General features: G+C 42.2%; 1 protein-coding gene across 4 annotated transcripts in view; it reads right to left on the bottom strand.

Moving 5' to 3' along the window:
- Window positions 1-190: 190 nt before the first annotated feature.
- Window positions 191-20,749, bottom strand: part of LOC110975332 (GATA-binding factor 2-like) — a 45,407-nt gene continuing 24,848 nt past the window's right edge. For 3 of the 4 annotated variants that reach the window (XM_087130892.1, XM_087130897.1, XM_087130899.1), the window contains exons 3-8: window positions 12,428-12,457; window positions 11,632-11,777; window positions 8,887-8,985; window positions 7,914-8,042; window positions 3,946-4,140; window positions 191-3,450 (exon numbers count right to left, since the gene is read on the bottom strand). In XM_087130892.1, coding sequence (XP_086987018.1) covers window positions 3,058-3,450; window positions 3,946-4,140; window positions 7,914-8,042; window positions 8,887-8,985; window positions 11,632-11,777; window positions 12,428-12,457 — 992 coding nt within the window. In that variant the 3' untranslated portion in view covers window positions 191-3,057. The remainder of the gene's footprint in view (window positions 3,451-3,945; window positions 4,141-7,913; window positions 8,043-8,886; window positions 8,986-11,631; window positions 11,778-12,427; window positions 12,458-20,749) is intronic. The other variant, XM_087130901.1, reaches the window with a different exon arrangement.

The following is a 20,749-nucleotide window of genomic DNA, read 5'->3' as shown; positions in this document are numbered from 1 at the left end:
GACGATCGCTGAAGTTGTGCGTTAACTTCCAGTTCCATGGTTCCATGTAATTGGCGATCAATGCATGCAACTCTATGTGCAGTGCATGTGCAGTGGGCGTGGTTTAAACTGAAGTGACCTCACTCTTACGAACCGAATAGTTAACTAACGTTCACGCCAACAATAACCACACACAATCACTCTCTGTAAATGAATTATTCATCATATATTTATTGTTGTCAATACCTTATTGGTGAAAATGATTAAATACCGCAACGATAATTGTACCGAATTTCGAGAACGTAATAAAGAGCACCGCATCAGAGACGTCGGTTTGAGTACCGCTTTGTGACGCAAAGTACTCCCGACCGACAAAAATCAAATACATTACACCTACAATTCATATTTATACTTTCTACATGCCAAATATGCATTGGCCGAATCAGCTGAAGCCCAGGTATCCATTAGCATGTTTTCAAATGAAGTTTTTGATGTTTGATCCCGTGTGACATATTTTAAAGTGATCTCCGCTACAAATTGAAATTGCATAGGCCCTATCTAGACTTGGAGCAGATACATACTGGCATCAACTATGTACAGGTTCATCAGTGGAATTGTTCTGCTTGAGTTATTTACTGATTTATCTTTCTGTACAGGGAAAAAAAATTAGGTATAGTCAGGCACAGAGTTTTTGCAGTTTTCTTTTACACAAGTACATGATTGTGGAGCGTAACTTACTTTTAACAAATATCAATAAGTAATTAATTTGTGAACCTTCGTTTAATATGCATCATTACCACAAAGCAAAAATTACCGAAATTTCACTTCGAACAAAACGCTTAACAAAAGACGTATTCAAAAGTGATTTGGTCATCCAATTAAAAGCCTCACACAATTGTAAAATGACACCCATGCGACCCGAAGAGATCTCCTGCTTGGTGTTGCAAATAATGCCAATCGTTGTCCCGGACCAATAAAGTACAGCATTTTCCCATTACGTGTTCAAAGGTGAGGAGGTTTATCAAACGCTAGCACTAAGCGTATGCTTGTTTAAGTGTTTTTATATACAAAATAATATAAAGCAAAGCAGAATTGGGGTTGTAATGGGGAGTGCGTGAAATTAATGCGTGTACTCAAAATACGTACTGTAAACACGCTTTGGGGTCAACCTTGGTAGCAGGTGAATCGCTTAACTGTTGGGCAAAACGATCATGGCAATAGCTAAAAAAAAGGATTGAATAATTAACATGATCTACTACTGCTGAGTAAAATGAGTTTGCCCACGTAATAACAGATTCATCTCAGTTGGGTAATAAATATCCAACAAACAGCCTTTAGGCGATTTCCTTTGATCTATTTACTGGGCCAAAAAACCCCCCAAACCAAACAGCCATCGGCCCTCGCAACGTTAGCTTCCGATTGGTAAATGTCAGAACACAAGCTGGACAAATCAATCAACGTCCACTGCCCACAATGAAACAAAAATTGTTACATTAAACATACCGTGGATCCATAATTTAAAATTGCACAGTCGAAAACTCGCAAGAACAAGAGTCAGTGTTGACTGCTCTTCTGATCTAGTAGTAATTCGGCAAGAGTGATTACATTTTCTACGGCACAATTAAAGAACAAAAAAAAAACAATTACGATGCAGTGAGCTGTACTGATTAGAAAGTTTTCAATGGCAAAAAGGCAATTCAAAATGTTCTATTTATGAGTGCGTTAAAGTTATATGTAAAAGCGTACATTCGTCACTTGCAAGAAAAAAGGGTCCAAGCAAAAACGGTTCTTTTTCAATGAAGTTTAAACTACAAAACCGATTGCCTGCCCTGTACATTCAAAGTTAAATGAGAAAAATAATAGTTAAAACGAAGGCATCATTTATCTTTATTTTACAATAAAAATTATATTGCTATTGTTTTAAGCCAACTGTATAGGCCTACGTTATACAGATAAACTGTTTACAGAGGGAAATGTTGCTTCTCCGATAGTGCCGACGGAATTAAAGTTTACGGGAAAAAAAGAGTTAAGATAACGACTTGTAATATTCTCATTAATTTTTATAACTGTGTAAGTCGGCAGTGATTAAAAACAGGAAGGTTAAGATAAACGGTAAAAAGGTGAACAGAGAAAGTTAAAAATGAAAAATTCTGAACATTTCACCAGTTATATTGTTCTTCGTTCCACAAGGACCGACATCACGTGTCATCATGCCGAGATGTGTAAAAAGAGAGATAAGAAAACAGGATTAACGATGTACAACGAATATTTACAACCACATGCTTTGCGGCCTCTTTGGTCTTTGGTCTGTTAATTAATCCCTCGACTCTTTCAATACTAAGCAATCATTTATTCTTTACAGTACTTGTTCTTTGGTAGTGTTCTGCTGCGCAAACTGTACAATGGCAAAAACTTTTTGCCTATCCAGCTGTATGGTAGGGCGCCATCACTCGACCATACTCAAGGCACTTGGCTTTGCAGGAGGGTGTTAAATTAGTACTTACTACGATTACTTTCATTATATATTATTTATATAACTTTTTTGACCTAAAATAATCATCGAATCTCCTCCATTCAGCTGCCAACTTCTGTTAAAAACATTCCCACTTAGAACAACATTATCATTTCCACAAAACTGTCCCAACAGTCCTTCAAAGATGCATCAAGAAAAATACATATACAGGTACACGTATATCAACTTTATTTAAATATGATAGTAAGTGGTACATTGGTGTATTTTTGGCATTAAATGTGCAGCTTAGATAAATGTACATGGACTGGGTGGGAAACAAAGACCATAAATTTAAGAACTGACTTTTGTTCGTGTTTTAAAGTTATTTTCGACTGGTTTATACTTTCAGAACTACTGAAAACCGACTGAGGTATACGACTTTCGCTTTATTAAACTGTTGAGATGCAATTATTTGGGAGCGACTGTCGTTGGCAATTTGTGATCACACAATCGCAAGATCATAAGAAGGAATTCCTGCTGCAAAGCTAAATCAAGAAAACAAAGGCAGCCGTTTTTAAAAGGTCGTCGATTCGTTGTTGTTGTTGTTGTTTTTTCCCTTTTATTTGCTACTCTGAGGACACAGCCGAGGTGATGCTACCGCTGTCTAACGACACCGCCACCGCAGTGGGAGGCGACGGGTTCACGCCGGGAGCGAAAAGCGTGTGGGCCGCCGCCTGAGCTACCACATTGGTAGTAGTCTGAATGCTGGCCGCGTGCTCCGAGCCACCAGCGCCGCCGGGGCTGACCAGGTTCAGCGGGCTGTGGGCGGCCGAGCTCCCGTTGGACAGCAACCGGCCCGCGTGGCCGCCGCTGCCATTGTTGCCGCTGACCGGTGTGCCGGCCGGGTCGAGGTGGTGCGGGGTATGGGAAGTCTGGAGACGGGGCGAGTTGGCCAGCCCCGAGAGGGACATGTGACCGGGCAAGGAGGGATGCATGCCATAGTTGAAATGGGGCTCCATCTGTGTGCCATAAAAGGAATACACAAAATAGAATGTGTTGCATCAAAATTCTGATGGCTGTCTGTAGTAAAGAAGAAAATTGTCCAGAACCTAACCAAGAATACAGGAGTCAAGACACAGCACGCTTTATCTGTTTTCCACCCTTACAACCTTCAAAGTTTAAAATATATCTTTTATTTTGTTGTAGACAAGTAGACATAAATGGTGGTAATGGATAATTTAAACCGAATTAAATCATACGTTGTAACGCGCTTCCACAAAAACTCTGGATTTCTGACAGTGTTTTTGACGAGTCCGATCGTAAGTCAGGTCATAGGTCAAAAGTGATGAACAGCAGCAAAAGAATGCTGTTATGGTTGTTTACTTCGTGGCTTTTGAAATGTGACTAGATGTTTTCTCGCTGATATGGATGGACCTGTGATGCATTTGACTGCCACAGATAAATTAATGTCTGACCGAGTTATGTGGGAATTGGGCTTGTTAGTTGCTGTTTACCTTAATTGATGGGCTGTGCATAGACGTTGGTGGCAGCGCCGTGCCGATTTGCGCGTTGTGCGGGTCCTTGGGCGATTTGGGCGTCGCCGACTGCTGCTGGCCGTTCACCTGCTGCTGCTGTTGCTTGGATGAGCCCTTGGGTTTGCGCTTGCGCGTCTGGATGCCGTCCTTCTTCATCGCCAGAGGGCGGTTTACCTGTGTTTTGATTAAAAGAAAATGAAAGTAATTTAGGTAGGTGGACTTTCAGAGGATGCAGCTAGAACTAAAAACGTGAGCGAAAGTCACCGTTACACTCAGAGGCGCAACCTGCGTTAAATTTGAGGGAGAGCATTTTGGGGGCAGGACTCTTTTTCTTGAAAGGCAATTAGCGGGACTTCGTATCAGTTTCAAACGATACAGAGTTTTTTTGTCTCCTCCATTCTGAGCGGAGTAAAGAAGGGTGTGCCTTCACGCTCCGCCGTTTAGATTTGCCACTGCGTCAGAGGGCCTGCATAAGCCACTGATCATTGGGATATTCGTTCACGGCCAGACCCTGCTTTGCATGCTAATCGTGTTAACTCCATTTAGATGTCCTAATATCCAAGCTTGAAAATTTAGCGACATTGCGGTGGACGACAGAACATAACAGTTGGAATTTCCGGGCACTGTTCCAAAGTTCTTTCCATTTTCCACCATTCAAAGTCTACCGTCAGCGGCGTATCCAGCATATGGTGTGTGTGTGTGTATGCGGAGGGGATCCAAAAGCGAATGCGGCTTCGGGCTTATTCAAATGATGTTTTTTTTTCGTGGTGTTGTTTTCATAGGGTTTTGCTGCTAATATTTGATAAATAAATATTGAATAAATGTTTAATATATAAAAATAAAAAAGTGAAAAAATGGGTAGGGGGCAAGTTTCCTCCCTGCTCACCCCTCCCCCCGGGATACGCCACAGTCTACCATGTAAGGCCTATGACAAAAACCAAATTAGTACATTGCCAATACACTCTCACCGTTCAGTACTCTGATCGTCTCAACAAAAGAAAGTACCGTTTAGAATGCATTAACAGGAAGCAATGTCTCTGGCACAAAACCCACCGGTAATTCTGCGTCTTAAGTGACGATTTGACCATCTACACGAGCCCCTAAATCCAACTTTCAGCTGACCTTGATAACAGCTGCCCCCAATGCAGTGTTGTCTATGACTGGCTACCAGCCAGTTTTTCCTTAGCACGTATCATTGCTGACATGCATATTCTGCTCGACACCTCGAAGAAAAACAAGTCTCTATGCTACATGGATATTCAGAAAGGCAGTCTACATACAACGGGTAAAAATCTGAACACTCAGCTAAAACCCACAGGCAAGACTGGGTTGATAAAGTACTGTATATACTCTCTTTTCGATGTCCTGCATGTTAGGTAATTTTGAAACATGTTTCCTGCGGGCAAGACTGTGTGGGGCCGGGCCTGGAAAGCCTCTAGCAGTTAAATCCCGTTGATCCCCGGACAGTCAAACAACCAGAGCTCGGCGGATCTTCCCCCCGCGCGCGCCGGGCGGGAAGGGCGCCTGCTTGATCCGGCCGGGCGGCACAGAGGATGGTCTTCGTCAAATTTCTGAAAACGAGTGAGCCCTAAAAAAGATGCAAAGGCCTCGTGTGAAAAGAGTGGACATCACTACGCCCCCCCCAGCAAGAAATCCATTCACACTGACACAGACCAGAAGTGGCTATAGGGTTGATAAAAACGGACAATTTTTAGAGTTTGAAGATGCTATGGCCAATTTCAACTGTTAAACTATGACAGTAAAATGACGTCATCATATTAACAATAATGAGAGCCACTCATCAAGCAATTTGGCCAGTGAGGATGATGAGAGATCCACAGTCGACAAGATAACTTTTGCGATCCAACTCTAAACGGGGCAGCAAAATATCTCCAGTCTGTGATCCGACCGACTACCACAAGGCAGAATGCAGTGGTTAACGTAGTATCACCTTATTTGGTTTTCGATTGTATTCAATCATGCGTACACCACACCAACTCGGCTCTAAACCATGTAGGCCTACAAGTAAGTGTATACATGTATTCGTGTGTGCATGACTGATGTTTAATGCATTATGGACGTTCCGAAACTGACCTTCGACAGTGGTTACAGATGGGGGTCCATCATGAGTGCCTGCAAGTCCATTACAAGTCATCCGGGCTTCCGCCAAGTCACAAATCGTTCAAAATAAACCGTGACAAATTCAAAGCATTCCTTTGTCATTGTTCATCCCGCTATTTATTTCATGACTGGTCTTGCGAAAGGACTTTTGATTGAATCAACTTCAACTGAGTGTATTATATAGGCCTACTGAATCTTGAGCACAAACCGATAGTGGAAATGACAATCGTTATTGATGACTTTATTAGGAGATTGTATACTTTTTTAACAGCCAAACATTGGTTTCCCTCATTTGTGCTTGTATTACAAGCTTATAGCTGACCCCCATTACGCCACTACGACTCCATGCGGGCCAATCTCAGAGTAAACTGTTTGCTCGAAATCTCACCCGAAACTTTGGAACAAATTTGATAAGCTGTGCCACCCAAAACGCTCAGAGGAACTCGACATAAAAACTTGCGCGCTGATTGCAGCCACTACAGAAATATTTATTTAACAGTGACATGAAATATATATAGACTCACCACTTGTAAAAGCAACGCGCCTCATCACGTTTATTTATTTATACAACACATTCACTTGTGACTTGGGAAGAACATGGAATACCATGGTCGCGTGTTCCTCGAAAACAACAACATCGCGGAGCGCTTGAAGACGAAAGTTTGATGGATTTACGGGCCAGCTAACCGCGGTGATTTAAGACAGCTTTTTACACAACATTTAAGTGGTTATTGGTCAATTTGTGTAATGGTGTGACCGCAGCAAAACACTTGAAGTTACGCCGCAGAGCTAAAATGTGGACTCAAAGGGGGAAGCTGGAATATAAACCACATCTTGGAAATGAATTGCTGTAAGTGCTCGACGGTGTTCAATTTGTCCACCGTAAAATATACATCACTGGCTGAGACGTAGTGCATGCGCTGGCCGCGAAGGCTTCGGGAGCGAGTTAACGGGCGTTGATTGATGGCGTCGTGGCCTCTGGGAGCAAAGATCGCCCTCATCGGTGGGTCGGGGTCAGGCCCAGAGGTCACACAGGGTCGACCGCTGTTTATTGAAGGTAATCCTGGTTCGTGTCCCAGTAGACACCTCGATTTAGTGACAGACAGCTCAATCGTTGGCGGACTGAGTGTTCCAAGTACACAGTGCTTGTTCCCAAATAAACAGCGGTTTATCCCTAAAATTCATTTTGTTTTTCTTCCAATTTCAACAGATGGAGGCCAGGGATCGTCAAACACAACGGTACTTTTTCTTCTGAACACGACGCAACTATCCCTGATCATAACTCAAATTGTTTTCCAGAGAATCATATCCACGTTTAATTACCATTAGTAAATTGCAACATGAACGCATTGTCGTACTTGCACGCGATACGTTGAACAATGCTATTTGCTTTCGAATTGGTAATGTACAGAAAAAAAATACATAAAGTCACACTACACCACACTATAACATTTCTTTGGTCAATGTATCTGTAATCATTCCTGGCCGCAACAATAATCACAGATATCAATCTGAAGCAAGTCATGTACAGTGTAAGGACAGATAATGGAGATCTATCTGAAAATGAGATCAAGTGTCCTGAAAAGGAAGTGAAAATAATCGGAAAAATTTGGTAACACGATTCGTGGGCATTGGACTTTGTTCACCATACAAGCTACATTTGTACTCTCATTCCTTCAGTTTTTTTTTTCGCTGAGAGTAAACTTCGCCTTCTGCTTTATGGGCAAGCTAAATATGAACATACACCGGTTTCCATTTCAAAATAACAAATATGGTTCACATGATCTGTTTCAGCTTGACAGCAAAGCCTGAAATGATAAACTTACGCCGTGCAGTTTGTAGTACAGACCGCATGCGTTGCAGACCGGTTCACCGTCTTTATTCCTCCGCCAAAGGGTTGTAGTGTTGGTGTGGCAGTTGGCACAGACGATCCCTTCGCGACGCGAACCGGATTGCTGTGGGCGGAAGCATAAAACGGAATACTCAAGTCAAATGGGGATCTTTTCATGTTGAAAAGCGAAACCAAAAAATAGTTTTGTTGGCTCAAATTTTTATATTACTGGAAAGCGCTTATCCAGACAAATGTGTCAACTTTGACAGCCCCGAGAGAGACGAAATGTTAATTTAAAAACACAACAGTAAATTTTGCCCGGTGACCATTCTTATCCCATAACTAAGAAAGGAAGATGAGATCAATAATTAATGTGATTTCAATTTAAAAAACAAAAACAGTTATGTTGGCAGAGAATAATTTGAGGAAAAGTACTGCATTTAGTAACTTTTATGACCGAGAAAAGGGGATGAAACACTAAAACGTGTCCACATTTTGGGAGGTAACATTTTATATCAAACGAAAATCAAACTGTATGCACGAAAATGTGGGTTTTTTTGTTGAAAACAGTTGCCAGGGCAACCGAGCAAATATCAGTAACGTCATCGTATGCGTGGAACTAGGCCTACATCCGACCGCTGAAAACCAATTCGGCCAAAAACAAAATAGAAATTCATCTCAGCGCTCTAATTGCTTGACCCCAGGAAGTTACAGGAGATCAAAGTTTAGAGGATTAGTATATTAAAAAAAATAAAAATGCATGCATGATTAAGACTAATCCATGCAACCAATGTGTGTAATTCTTACAGAATAATTCTGAAAATAAATATAGCAGGAAACTAATATTTTGACATTAAAGCAATGGGAGATAACGTTGTTTGGAATGAGCGCATCTCAATGTAGTTTCTGTCTTCAAATTCTTTTGGACGAGCACTGAGATTTGGCGCGTTATTTTGTTTTGGCCTTACCGGTTTCCAGCGCCGGTCCTTATAGCGCAGGATGGACGGCTCCAGGCTTTCCATGCCCAACTCTGGCCCCTTCTCGTCGCAAAGATCGCCCAACTCGTCCTGTAAGTTGGTGTACACACAAGTGACACTTAAGCGTTCATTTTAAAAAAGGCCTACTGTGGACCTACACAGAAAGGAAACTTCTCTATGTTGGACCTAAAACCAAACAAGTCCACGAAGTCTGGTCCTCTCAGGGTTAAATTCTCCCTCTCTGAATAACACTTTTATGGGCTTTTGGGACGAGGGTTATCCTTAGACGAATAATTTACAAGCGAAAAAGTCAAGGAAGCTTTTTAAAAATCGGACTTTAAATGGAGGGTTCACAGTGCCAGAAAAATTGGTTGTCACTTGAAAACACAGGAATTTCCACACTAGGCATGTAATGTAAACATAGGTGTGTTTATGTGTTTTAAAGGGATAATGGTGGAAGCCAAACCCTTGCAAGGAAGACATCACGTCTGATGTTGTTTTAATACACTATCCAGTAAAAACAACCTCGAGTCTTCAGTGATAATGTAAAGTTCATAATTGTCTTGTGAAGGCCTGATCTAGTTCCAAATCTCAAGGAAAACTCATCTATCTTTAAGTGCACGTCACCTAACGTCACTCAGGTTTAGGGTTGAGGGAAAGTTGTAAGCGACTCGACAGGAGTCTACTGTCAATTAACTCCGTTTACTGATTGAATTAACCATTGTAAGTCAGAAATGACAACCTAGGAAAAAGTCTTTAAAAGTTCTCGCCAGAGGTCCGAGGGTCAAGACCCCGTGGTCCAGTCGTGCCTCTCTGTTTAAAGTGGCAAGTCACTAAGGTCAAGTCTCAAGTCCCAAGAAAGTCTCAAGTCACCGAGCCAAAGCCTTTGCGGTCATGTTTTGAGTAACTTTGGTTGGGTCTTACGTCACCAAGCCCGTGTAAGTTACACACATCATGTCTCACTCTCAGTTCTCTCGGCTTAAGTCTCAAATCACTCAGGCATTAGTTTGATTCGATCAGGTTTAAAGGCTCGCATATCATGTAAACCCTCAAGCCATTCGTGCCGTCCAAAGTTTCGAATGGCCCGTGCACGTTTGAAAGAAAAGTGGCCCGTAAAACATGAAGAAAAATATTTCAAAAATCGTATGAAACTTTAATGACAGACTAATCCCACTTCGTCGCGATTTGTTTCCATAAGGAGGAGTAGATTATGGCGTACGTTCAATTCTCCCTTCAAATCGTGCAAGTGAAAACGGTCTGACTGGACGTCCACACGGGTAGTTCATTTTCACTTTGATAAGGGCCTTTGACGCATGCGTCCTTCGTAACATAGGACATTTCTCATCCATCAACGTCAACGGTAACATTTCTCTCTTGTCCTCTCCCCTTCTCAACCACATAAACGGTGACGGATGGAATGTCGGTTTTTATCGTTGCCGCTTCATATCCATGCCGCTCACGCGCTCACAGCATTCATGCATTACAGCGTCTTTCCTCGGTGTCAGGTTTGTCCATCGAGCTGGGGTTTGTCTGGGCCCTGGAGATAAGCTCCGGACGAGGAAACGTGCGCCAGGAACGGACGTAACTGTACGGAGCAGAGAGAACTACAAGGAACAAGCTGTAATGGAAAACTGGCTGCTGCATAGTTCCACGATCGCTCTTCAGCGATAGCGCTAAAGGCGAGCTGTTAAACGACGATGATTTTTTTTTTCAGGGGAAAGCGGGTTTAAGAAATTCAAAGGGCAGAAGGGCAATATTGATAGCGTTAGGAGGAGGGGCTCACTCCAGATTTAAGTCGACAATGAGTACAGAGGAAAAAACAGACAAACAAGAAAATATGTGACTGACAGAAAAAAATATGTGTAACTGACTAGTTCGTAACATTGCTGGGTGATTTACTGTGTTTAACAAGCTGTTGAAATGCTACCTCATACAGGGAAAATATAAAAAAAATATGCAGATGACCAAAGACTTTAATAGCACATATTGAACAAAGACGTGTCTGGAATTGTTCAGCCTCAGGGGCCTAGTTTTACACAACATTTGAAGGTCCAGAGTAGGTCAAACTTTCAGGCATTTCCACGGTGACGTTAGTGTTAAGGTCCACTTGACTTTGAGTCGGTGACTCAGCGAAACTCGTTCGTCAGTTTGAGTGGTGCTGAGAAAAACCTAAACGTTTCCCGATAGTGTACCGTCTCACGACAGACGGAGCACCCAGTCCGGAACGTTGAGTCTCCTTATACTCTCACAACCGCTAGAAATCATGTAAGAACTTTATTACTGCATGGCGTCACACCAGATAGTAATGTATATCAAGCAAATGAAATGTCTAGGCTCCCCAAAAGGAAAAATAAGAAAGTTATGAATTGTTATTCTGTGAGAGAGCTCCCAGAAAGGAAGGTACATTGGCTTACAACATCACTTCAGCCACACACCTTGACTTCCAAGGTGAAAAACTGTGAAATAAAAAAATGACACAACGTAAAAGAAACTGCATGTACAGAAGAAAGTTAGGGGGGCTATAGAACTTTGAAGGGCAATATAGAGGATATTTTGGATTTTAGACAAAAGTTGGGGCTTTTTAGACGCTTCATGGAGAAAGGGACATAAGGGGCGCTTCAACTGTCCTAAAACAAAGGCATAACATGTTAATGTGTGTCAATAGAGCTTGGGCGTGTCTGACGTGGTGCGTCCGCAGACAGACAGATAGACAGACAGGCCGAGGGAGGGACTCACCAGGCGTCGCTGGGGCTTGATGAGCGGCCGGCTCATCCCGTTCATTTTGTGGTACAGCCCACAGGCATTGCAGAGGTAGTGGCCAGTCCCGTCCCGCCGCCATAGAGGGGTGGAGATAGCCCCACAGTTGACGCACTCCCTCCCGACTGTATGGAATTAAGGAATAATGGAACACATAAATCAATTACCGACGGGCTTATTTGACAATTTATAACACATCTGGAAGTTTAAATATGGAACTTTTTTCAGGTGTGGCGATTCACCAGTTTGTGGGGACAGAAAAGTGTAAAAATATAAATTAACACACAAATAAATTATTTCATAAAACAAATATCATATATTTATCTTGATAAAACAATTCATATTTGGGTTGACTAAATCTCCGGGGTTGACATACTTTCTGTGCTATGAAAAATATTTTATACATGAATAAACTATTCAGGGAAACGTGAAATAACGCAGTGATTTGGTGGATGATAAATATGCAGACGATTAATCGATAAATACATAAATACATAAATGACAAATTCTTGGCTCATAATGTTTTTTGGCGCTCTGAGTACTGCAAGGTCGATACTTGTTATATGGAAAGATCAATATTTATAGACTAAAACTGACAGAAGGAATCAAGTCAGCTGATCACCTCAATGAAAGGATATGACAACGACCCCAAGTCCGTGTTCACTAATGGACTATGGAATAGAAACTAGAAAGTCGACAGCACTGAGCACGGGAACACAGGGCCTGTTTTGTAACAATGCGGGGGCGGGAGCACGTTTTACATTGAGGTACTTACTTCCGAAGTCCTGCGTCCACATGTCATTCTCTGCAGAAATGAGAGAAAAAAAGAACGACAAAATACATTACTGCATGCAGAAACCCTTCCGATTTCCATGGAAGAAAACTGTTTGCGTGTACGAACCAAACAGCATGTGCTAACAACGATGCGATCTGAATTAACTTGAGTGATTGGAATTGGTAGTTATGAGACAACTGGTCGGAATGCTCTTTTCCTAAAACACAAACAGGAGGCTGGTTTAATGGGTAATGCAAAAGTTAATATTTAAGACAAAACCACACAGACACAGTCTGCATGCTACACTCGTAATCAATTTACAGTTGAATGACGGACATGAAGGGACGTGAACCACGGCCGATCGTTGTATCGTACCGGCGCTCTACCGTCAAAAATTGGTGCCGTGCTCCACCGGTTGCTGGTTCGAATGTCTTTTCGGTCAATATTGATTTCTTCGATAGGAAGGAAGTGACAAAATGTGTATACTGTCGGTTTTAAAAGGCCATAAAATGGTGACTACACCACGAATTTTAACAGAGTCAATCTCTCTTTTTGAGTGCTGAAGAGATTAAAATGCGCAGTCAATGCTGCTATCTAAGTCATGACTTCAACTCCCACAGTCCTTTATTTGCTGTCCGCCATCTTTGATTTTTTACCGTTTTCGAGTCGGGTATGATGTGGCTACAGGCTTTTTTGCCATTAGCAAATCACAGTGAACAGCCATAACCGCGGATAACGATGCCCGTGTGGTAAAAGGCTAAACATCAAAGATGGCGGGTCGATGAGGTTGGTAGGAGAATGTTCGCTGTCAGTGCAAGCAATTGTTGCCTAACGTCAAAAAGTTACACTAAAGTTCGGTTGCATAACAACCGGAATACAAAAAGGCGAATTGTGTACATGTGAATAAACTAAAAAGTACGGGTGCGGAAACGAAAACACACACAAAGCAAACACTTTTTGGTTTATTCCAGCTTGCTGCAGTGTATTTTTACAGATGTCCGGACACCAACTCCACAACCCCGAAGCACCGGACAGGAATGCTCTCTCTCTACGGTGGGGGAAGGCCAGAACCCTCCCGGCTATTATTGGAGGGCGGCCCGCTCAGCGCCGCCGATTTGGGCGCAGGCGACCGGCCCCTCTTGTTCAAACACGCAATATTGTTACAGTAATTTTTCTTCAAGGTTTGAGTTGCTTAATGCGTTCCAATGTACAGTAACAGCATTTGGTATCATCATGTAGGTTATTTTCACAGGAGGTAATTATTTATACAGACAGGCTTGTTAATTAATTAAAAAAAAGTTGAACTAAACCGTTCAACCTACTGGATTTTCGTTTTTAGTAACTAAAGTTACATCTTTATTGTAAAAGTACACGGTGCTTATATAGTTGCCTGTTAAATGTCCACATGCAAGTTAAGGTTGCCAAAAACGGTAAAACGCACAATTTACAGCTTATGTTGCGCAAATAATTCCAAACACATGAAAATAACGCCTACAACAGTGATAAAGCTGCGAAATACGCATTTCAGGGTTCCTTCTTCCATCCTACCCTTACTTATTTCGGACTTTTTAAATTTGTTAAAAGTAGGCCTAATTGCAGTACTTTCAAGTGCCATTTTAGTCCAGTGTTTTTTGTGAAGATCAGATCCACGTGTGATGCTTCCCTTGACCGATGTCCTAATGAAATAACAACGGCGCACAATTTACAGCTTTTGTTGCGCAAATAATTCCAAACACATGAAAATAACGCCTACAACAGTGATAAAGCTGCGAAATACGCATTTCAGGGTTCCTTCTTCCATCCTACCCTTACTTATTTCGGACTTTTTAAATTTTTTAAAAGTAGGCCTAATTGCAGTACTTTCAAGTGCCATTTTAGTCCAGTGTTTTTTGTGAAGATCAGATCCACGTGTGATGCTTCCCTTGACCGATGTCCTAATGAAATAACAACGGCGAGCCAATACGCAGGAGCAAAGTACTCCACTACAGGACGTGACTCGCCATAACTCGGCTACCGCACACCGGCCCTTGTTGACCGATGGGACATTTTACCCCGGCGCGCTGGAGGGTCATTAAGCCCGTCCCGTGCTATCGCGTCGCATCCATCACGCGGCTCGCCCAACCCGCGGGCTCGGGCCCGCTACACGGACCACGCCGTCGCATGTCGATGAGGCAATTAGAAGGTGTACCTCAAGTACTCTGTGTACATTGATCGAGCCTTCAACTATAATTGGGGAAGTGGAATAGAGGGCTACCGGATTACAAACAAAATACGTATTGTCTGGAGAAATTAATAGATGCAGACTGTGGCGTAGAGTTGTTAAAGTATGACTAAGTCGTATCTAAGTTGGACGAGTTGTTCAGGCTATGACTTAGGTTTGTGGAACCAGCCTAATTATTTATACTGTCATCCTTTAGACAAAAAAGAAAGAAAAGAAAACCAAACCAAACAAAACAAAAATCCCTGACCAATTTTGTCGAAACATTGTCGACGTCACTGTCACTATCGTTTTGGTGTGGGTGCTAAAACTTCTTGGCCGCAAGTCCACTATTTTGAAAGCCTACTCCTGAGTGAATACACCCATCTGTAATAATTATCCTCAACTTGAGGAGAAATATTACCATGTCGCGTTGCGAATAATTATGACTTTCGGTGCATTTACAGAAACCTTTTCCTTCAAATCACATAAGGCATACATGTGATGAGGCCGAGCTTGAAGATGGAGGATCGAAGAGGCTCATGGGAGGTATGTGACGTCACGCACGAATGATCTTCGGTAAATGAAACCGCTTAGAGTTAAACACATACGTACTATGCAATCTGCTAGAGAGTTTTCGAGGTAACTTATGCACTTTTTATAAGATGCCAAAATCGACGGCCCAAAAATCAAAACGCATGGATAAAGAATTAATGTGATGTTTGCCACAAATTGCGTCCCTATTGACAATGACAACCTGCTGGGAAGTTCTTTCAGTCGAAAACTTAGCATATGCGCTCGCCGATAAAGACAAGTGGAGAAAAGTGGGACAAGATTTCTAGGGCGCACAGTCCGACCATAAAATATGTTTCCTCCCACTGTCCGTAATCAGCAAAGTCAACTACTAAGATATGATTCGGGCAATTATTACCAAATTTACTGTAACTATTTCTTTTTCTACTTGCATTTTATGGTGAATTTACTTTTTGTTTATCGCAAAAGTGCGGCTGTTGCTTTCCGGTAGAGAACTTTCACCGTCCGTCCAGGATAAAACGTTTGCTTACATAAGGACACAGCTGCGATCAGATAAAAATACCTAATAGTTTTAAGTCCACTAAGTGAAGTAAACTATTAAATAATGGTAAAATATCAACCCAAGTTCACTCTCCAAAAAAAAAAAAGGAAAAAGAGCCAAAAAAAAACCTGCCATTTTTTTTAAATAAGGGGAAAGACCGAAGTTGACGGCATACGTGCACATGCTAATTCCCAGCATACGTCCCTGAATCAGCGTTATCTATTTATAATGCTAATCAACCAATGGAAAGTGTCAGTTTTGGGCCATAAAAACAGGGATTATAATCGGGGAGATAAGAGAATTCAATTTACAAAAGATAAAAATCCCGCCTGATATCCGCCGTTACACACACGTGTATTTTTCCTCCGGCGAATACAACACGACCACGCGTATTGGGCTTTTTGTGCAACATCACGGTTCATTACTCTCATTATAGTTTGCGAAATATGGAGCAAAGACGTTTATAGCAAAGGCATTCTGTGTGGGTAGACAATCAGTTGGTAGCCCTTTTGGGTCAATTTTAAAACAAAGTCCAATTCGGAATAATGCGCGAAAGAAGTTTTGTGGGCAGTTGGCTGGGGGCGCTAGATTGGTACCTTGAGCAAAGTGTTTCGAATGAAGGTTAATGTCCAGTCTAGGTAGCCCAAGGACTAGACTCACTCCTTAAGATAGCTGTTAGGCCGGATATGTGTTGTGATGGTATACATCCTGCTCAATATTGGGGTCGTGTGGGTTATCAATGATCATCCACTGCGCATTTATCATATATGCAGAGGGTCTTGCGTCACTAAGCAAGACATGTTTCTGTCATTACAATCTAACTTCTTGGAAAGCAAAGGAATTCGTGAAGAAGACGATAAAGACGTTACTAGAGAAAAAGATGCATTCCCATAAGTTTAGTTTAGAGTACTCGTTGAAGAGCAAAAGAACCAAACCATCTGGGTCACTTATTCTAATGTATGTATCGTGAATTTTAGCATTCACACAAACGTCACTTTCAACGTTTGAAGTATCTCGCAAAATTATTTAGTTTATCCTGGTAAATACATTTTCAATTATTGATTACTTTTACAACAACGTTTGCACTACTCTTGATTTTACGTTGATGCAATTTGGCATTCATTACTCTGTCATCGTTTGGAGATAATTTCTTTCCAGTTTCAAGAACTCCATTGCCGAACTCCCAGACCCCGCGCTGTAAAGAGCTACCAGCTGGTTCAAGTATAGGCTCACGGGCCTATCGAGAACCGGGGCCCTACAGTGCCACATTTTCCGGGGGCCTAGACTCCGAAGGGCCCCGGCGACGAGAAGCGGGAGGCAATAGCCGATGGGAATGGGGCCACATGCTCACCCGAGCCCGCGCCAGTGCACTAAATAGACCCTCGAGCTGGCTGATGACTCTCGATACTACCGCTCGCGGTAAAGCCAGCTTGCTGCGAAATATAAAGAGCAAAAGGGCACGAGACCATTAACGAACAAGACAAAAATTGCAATCATGGTGTGTACACAATCTAAAACGATCAGGGAATAACAATGAAAAATGACAGTGTCGTTCTGAAGTGCCCTCCAAAAACGAAAGAAAAAACTCGCCTGATAGAAGTCAATTGGCGCAAACATACACAAATACCCCGCTCAAGGGGGCATGACATGTGATTGTCCTTAATTGCTGGTAATGAAGGGAACTTGTTCAGTGTTCTTAAAGCGCAAAGCAGTTGAGTTAATAGCTTTTTTTCCCATGGTCTTTATGAGGCGGACAATGGTTTGTGTCATGGACCTGCGAGTTATCACAGGGCACTGCGCTTCAAACTTCTAGCAACATCGCCATGGGCTACATGGCTACTTGTCCGATCTTCGGGGTTAGACAGGATGCAAAACTCGCAAAAATTGTTGATCCATCGACATAGTTTTTATTGGGACAATCGAAGCACAAATAACGAAACTTTCAAGCATGACACCAAACAGTTTCTGACACAAAGACACATATAAAAACTGAAGCAGGCACTTCAGATAAAGATAAGATGAAGGGCTTATGCACCGCAGCTTTGTTTTTCACTACAACTATTGAAAGGGCCTCTTTGTGCGTAAATTAACCTTATTTTCAATTTTTGTTCTGCTATTTTAAAAGTGTACGTGTATTTGGTGCCTTCTTGGCTCTTACGCTTGCCCTCTTGGTTTTTATGTTAATGCAAATTTCCATATTTCATGGAAAACTGTGATGTCGTTCCAGATGTATATGACATTTTTACACCATTTGATGCAGTTTGAAAATCCTTTCATTCGAATCGAATGAACTTTCCGCAGTTAACAAGAAGAAAATGGAGGTATAAACATTCTCAACTTTTGCTGTCGCTGTTACCATTTTGGCCCTGAGTATCGATTACTTCGCACTTGACGCGCTCTTTTAGCCCATTACACTGCAGGCTGTACTGCTTTTGCGATGGGTTTAAAGGTTATAACATAGCGCCACGCATGTGTCATCACATTACTGAAGGCGACGAAAAAGGAGAAGAAAGCGTATCCCTCCAGAAGATTTATTCATCTTGGAAATACAATCGAATACAATAACTCAGACAGCCTGCGTGTCTCCTGTTAGCCCGAAGATGGCTAATAACGTTGACCTCCGGTCGATCACAGAGGGCTAAGCACTTTTTTGTAGGTATACATCAAATAAAACCGGCAACCTCCTGTGGCAGAAAATAAAACGAAGAAAGAAGAGTCCACAAAACAAACTTGTGTCTTCGATTTCTAAGCGGGCGCATTGTGTTCCTGCGTGTGAAGTCCGCCTTCAATAATGGGGCGCATGTTTGCCGTTGCGAGTTGGCCAGGGCCGACCCCAAGCGACTAGTTCAACAGCTCGGATGACGGTGGTACCGCAAGGGCCAACTCTCAAGAGTTGCTCAGCGACAACTTTTTGAGGGTTCTGTACTTTTTTATCCTCTTGTTCCTGGATTAGAACCGAAGTTCGCCCGCGACCCATCTTTCTTTTGACAAATCGACAAGAATGTTTGAAGGTACACCTGTGAGGACTATAGCTGTCCCAAAGCAAACAAGAACGCAGGTTTAGAATTCCATTCCACACAGCTTGCCAGAGCTTACTGACGGTAAGAATTACACTCACATCATTTAAAAATGCTTACTAGAAAAAAGAACAAGGCTGTCAGTCTACGTAGGGGGAAAACACGAAGTGCTATGACATGTTTTCGTCAGTACAATATGACTAAGAAATGGTATCAAAGCCACTTCTCCGATATCTCTTACACTTGATATCTGCTGAGCTGAGAAAAAGACGTGTAGACGCACTTCGAGTAACTTGATGCATATATTGATCGACACAAGAATCGATACTGTCTCGTAAGTTCAGAGTTCGATGTGAGCGTGGCTGACTGCGCACTGATTTCCACACTGGTGGTATCGATACTGACGCCGATTGGACCTACATGAGTGCCTGTGTAGATACTTCAGAATCGGGGACGTCGAGTGGCCGGGCATTATTCCCGCACTCGGCAATTATCGCAATGCTACATGCCCTTTTTTTGTATCAATTCATTGTGGGCACGAGTTCCACCCCCTGTACAACGGGCAACATGGACATATTTCAGTAGGAGCGGTACACGATGCTTATCAAAATGTTCGGCGATAAAAGAAAAATACGGGCCAGGGTAACTTTTTCTTGTACCACTATTGTAAGATACGATTAAACAGAGAACACACCGACGTGATTTGGACAGCAATGGAAAACTCGTTATCAAATAGGATTTTCCGAATAACTTGTGCGCTGGTGATTGTAATTTAAATTTAACGAGAATGGTACTTAAACATAAAAGAGCTAATGACATTCATTACAACTTTAATGGACCTACTTGGAATCGCCCATCGACAGTGGTTTACCTCTGTTTTATAGAGGTCTGGCGGCTGGCCAACTTATAGGTTGTTGGCACTTTGATGCTTGGAACTTGAAACACCCAATTACTTAAAAAAACGAATTTATATACGTTCGAGGATTTTGAATTACCCGTTCACGGAGGTCAACAGCTCAAAACAGAAAGTTTTAACCTGAAAGACTTAGTAGATCACTGAAAATTGGGTACACGCACTGAATCACTATACATGTACTGTATAAACACAGAAAATCGGTGAAGAAGTGGAGCAATATTATTGTAACCACAGTATGAAATTGCCTGAATGAATAAATTATGTTAATTCTTTTCCACCGTTTAAAACGAATCCCACAAGTACACGCAGATGTAGATTTTACCGACTTTGGGTCAGAAAATGGAACTTTTAACGAATGTAAAAAGGTTTCTTGGTTCTGAGGCTGCTTGCATTTTACTTCCAGGAAGCGAAAAGGGAGGAAGCGTGTTACGAACATCCCATCAACCAAGGCAGTTGAGAAATAAAAACGGCAGAGGCATTCCAAGCACCAGGGCTTCACGCGCGTCCCCCACAAGCACGAGAGGTACACGCCCCCTAATCCTGTCCCGAATGTTGTTTGGAGAAGAAGGAATGTCAGGAGCTGAAGTTTTTTTCCCAAGGTTGCATGAGGTTCGTAGTTCGGCTTAGCAAGCAAAACATAAAAACCGGAGGCGAGTCAACTTTTGTTGGAAGTTCCCCGTGACGGAACTAATTTGACGCATGGTTGGGTTCAATACAAACTCCCTGGAGGTAGGTATCAACATCGGTTCAACAAATTGGCAGAAAATTGGGCCGGATTTGTTATACATTGTCGAAGTCCTCAGACCAACAACGTGACTTCCATTTATAGATGCTGAAAAATACTCTTTCTTCTGACAGACGGGAAACTAGGTTGAGTGAAATGGTTTCCATGCATGTAAGTGAATGGGAACAATAGTTTATTGTAAATGTACGGAGAAGGTTATGGTTTTTTTCGCATCCACCACGGGCGGAGAATATTCGCCGTCAGTCGATCTTCTTTGATATCGGTACATCATTCGAAGTTTCCAGCCGTTTCTGGCAAATCTGCCTATGGTGGGTTTGGGTGAATCAAGCTTTGAAATACAGCAAGGAAAACTGCCATTTCACTTTAATTTAG

This window comes from Acanthaster planci, linkage group LG02 (assembly GCF_054643075.1).
Source record: "Acanthaster planci isolate LZ-2023a linkage group LG02, COTS_SCS, whole genome shotgun sequence".
Classification (NCBI taxonomy): Eukaryota; Metazoa; Echinodermata; class Asteroidea; order Valvatida; family Acanthasteridae; genus Acanthaster; species Acanthaster planci.
The sequence above is the reverse complement of the archived record's forward strand: the minus strand, read 5'-3'. Positions and strand labels throughout refer to the sequence as shown.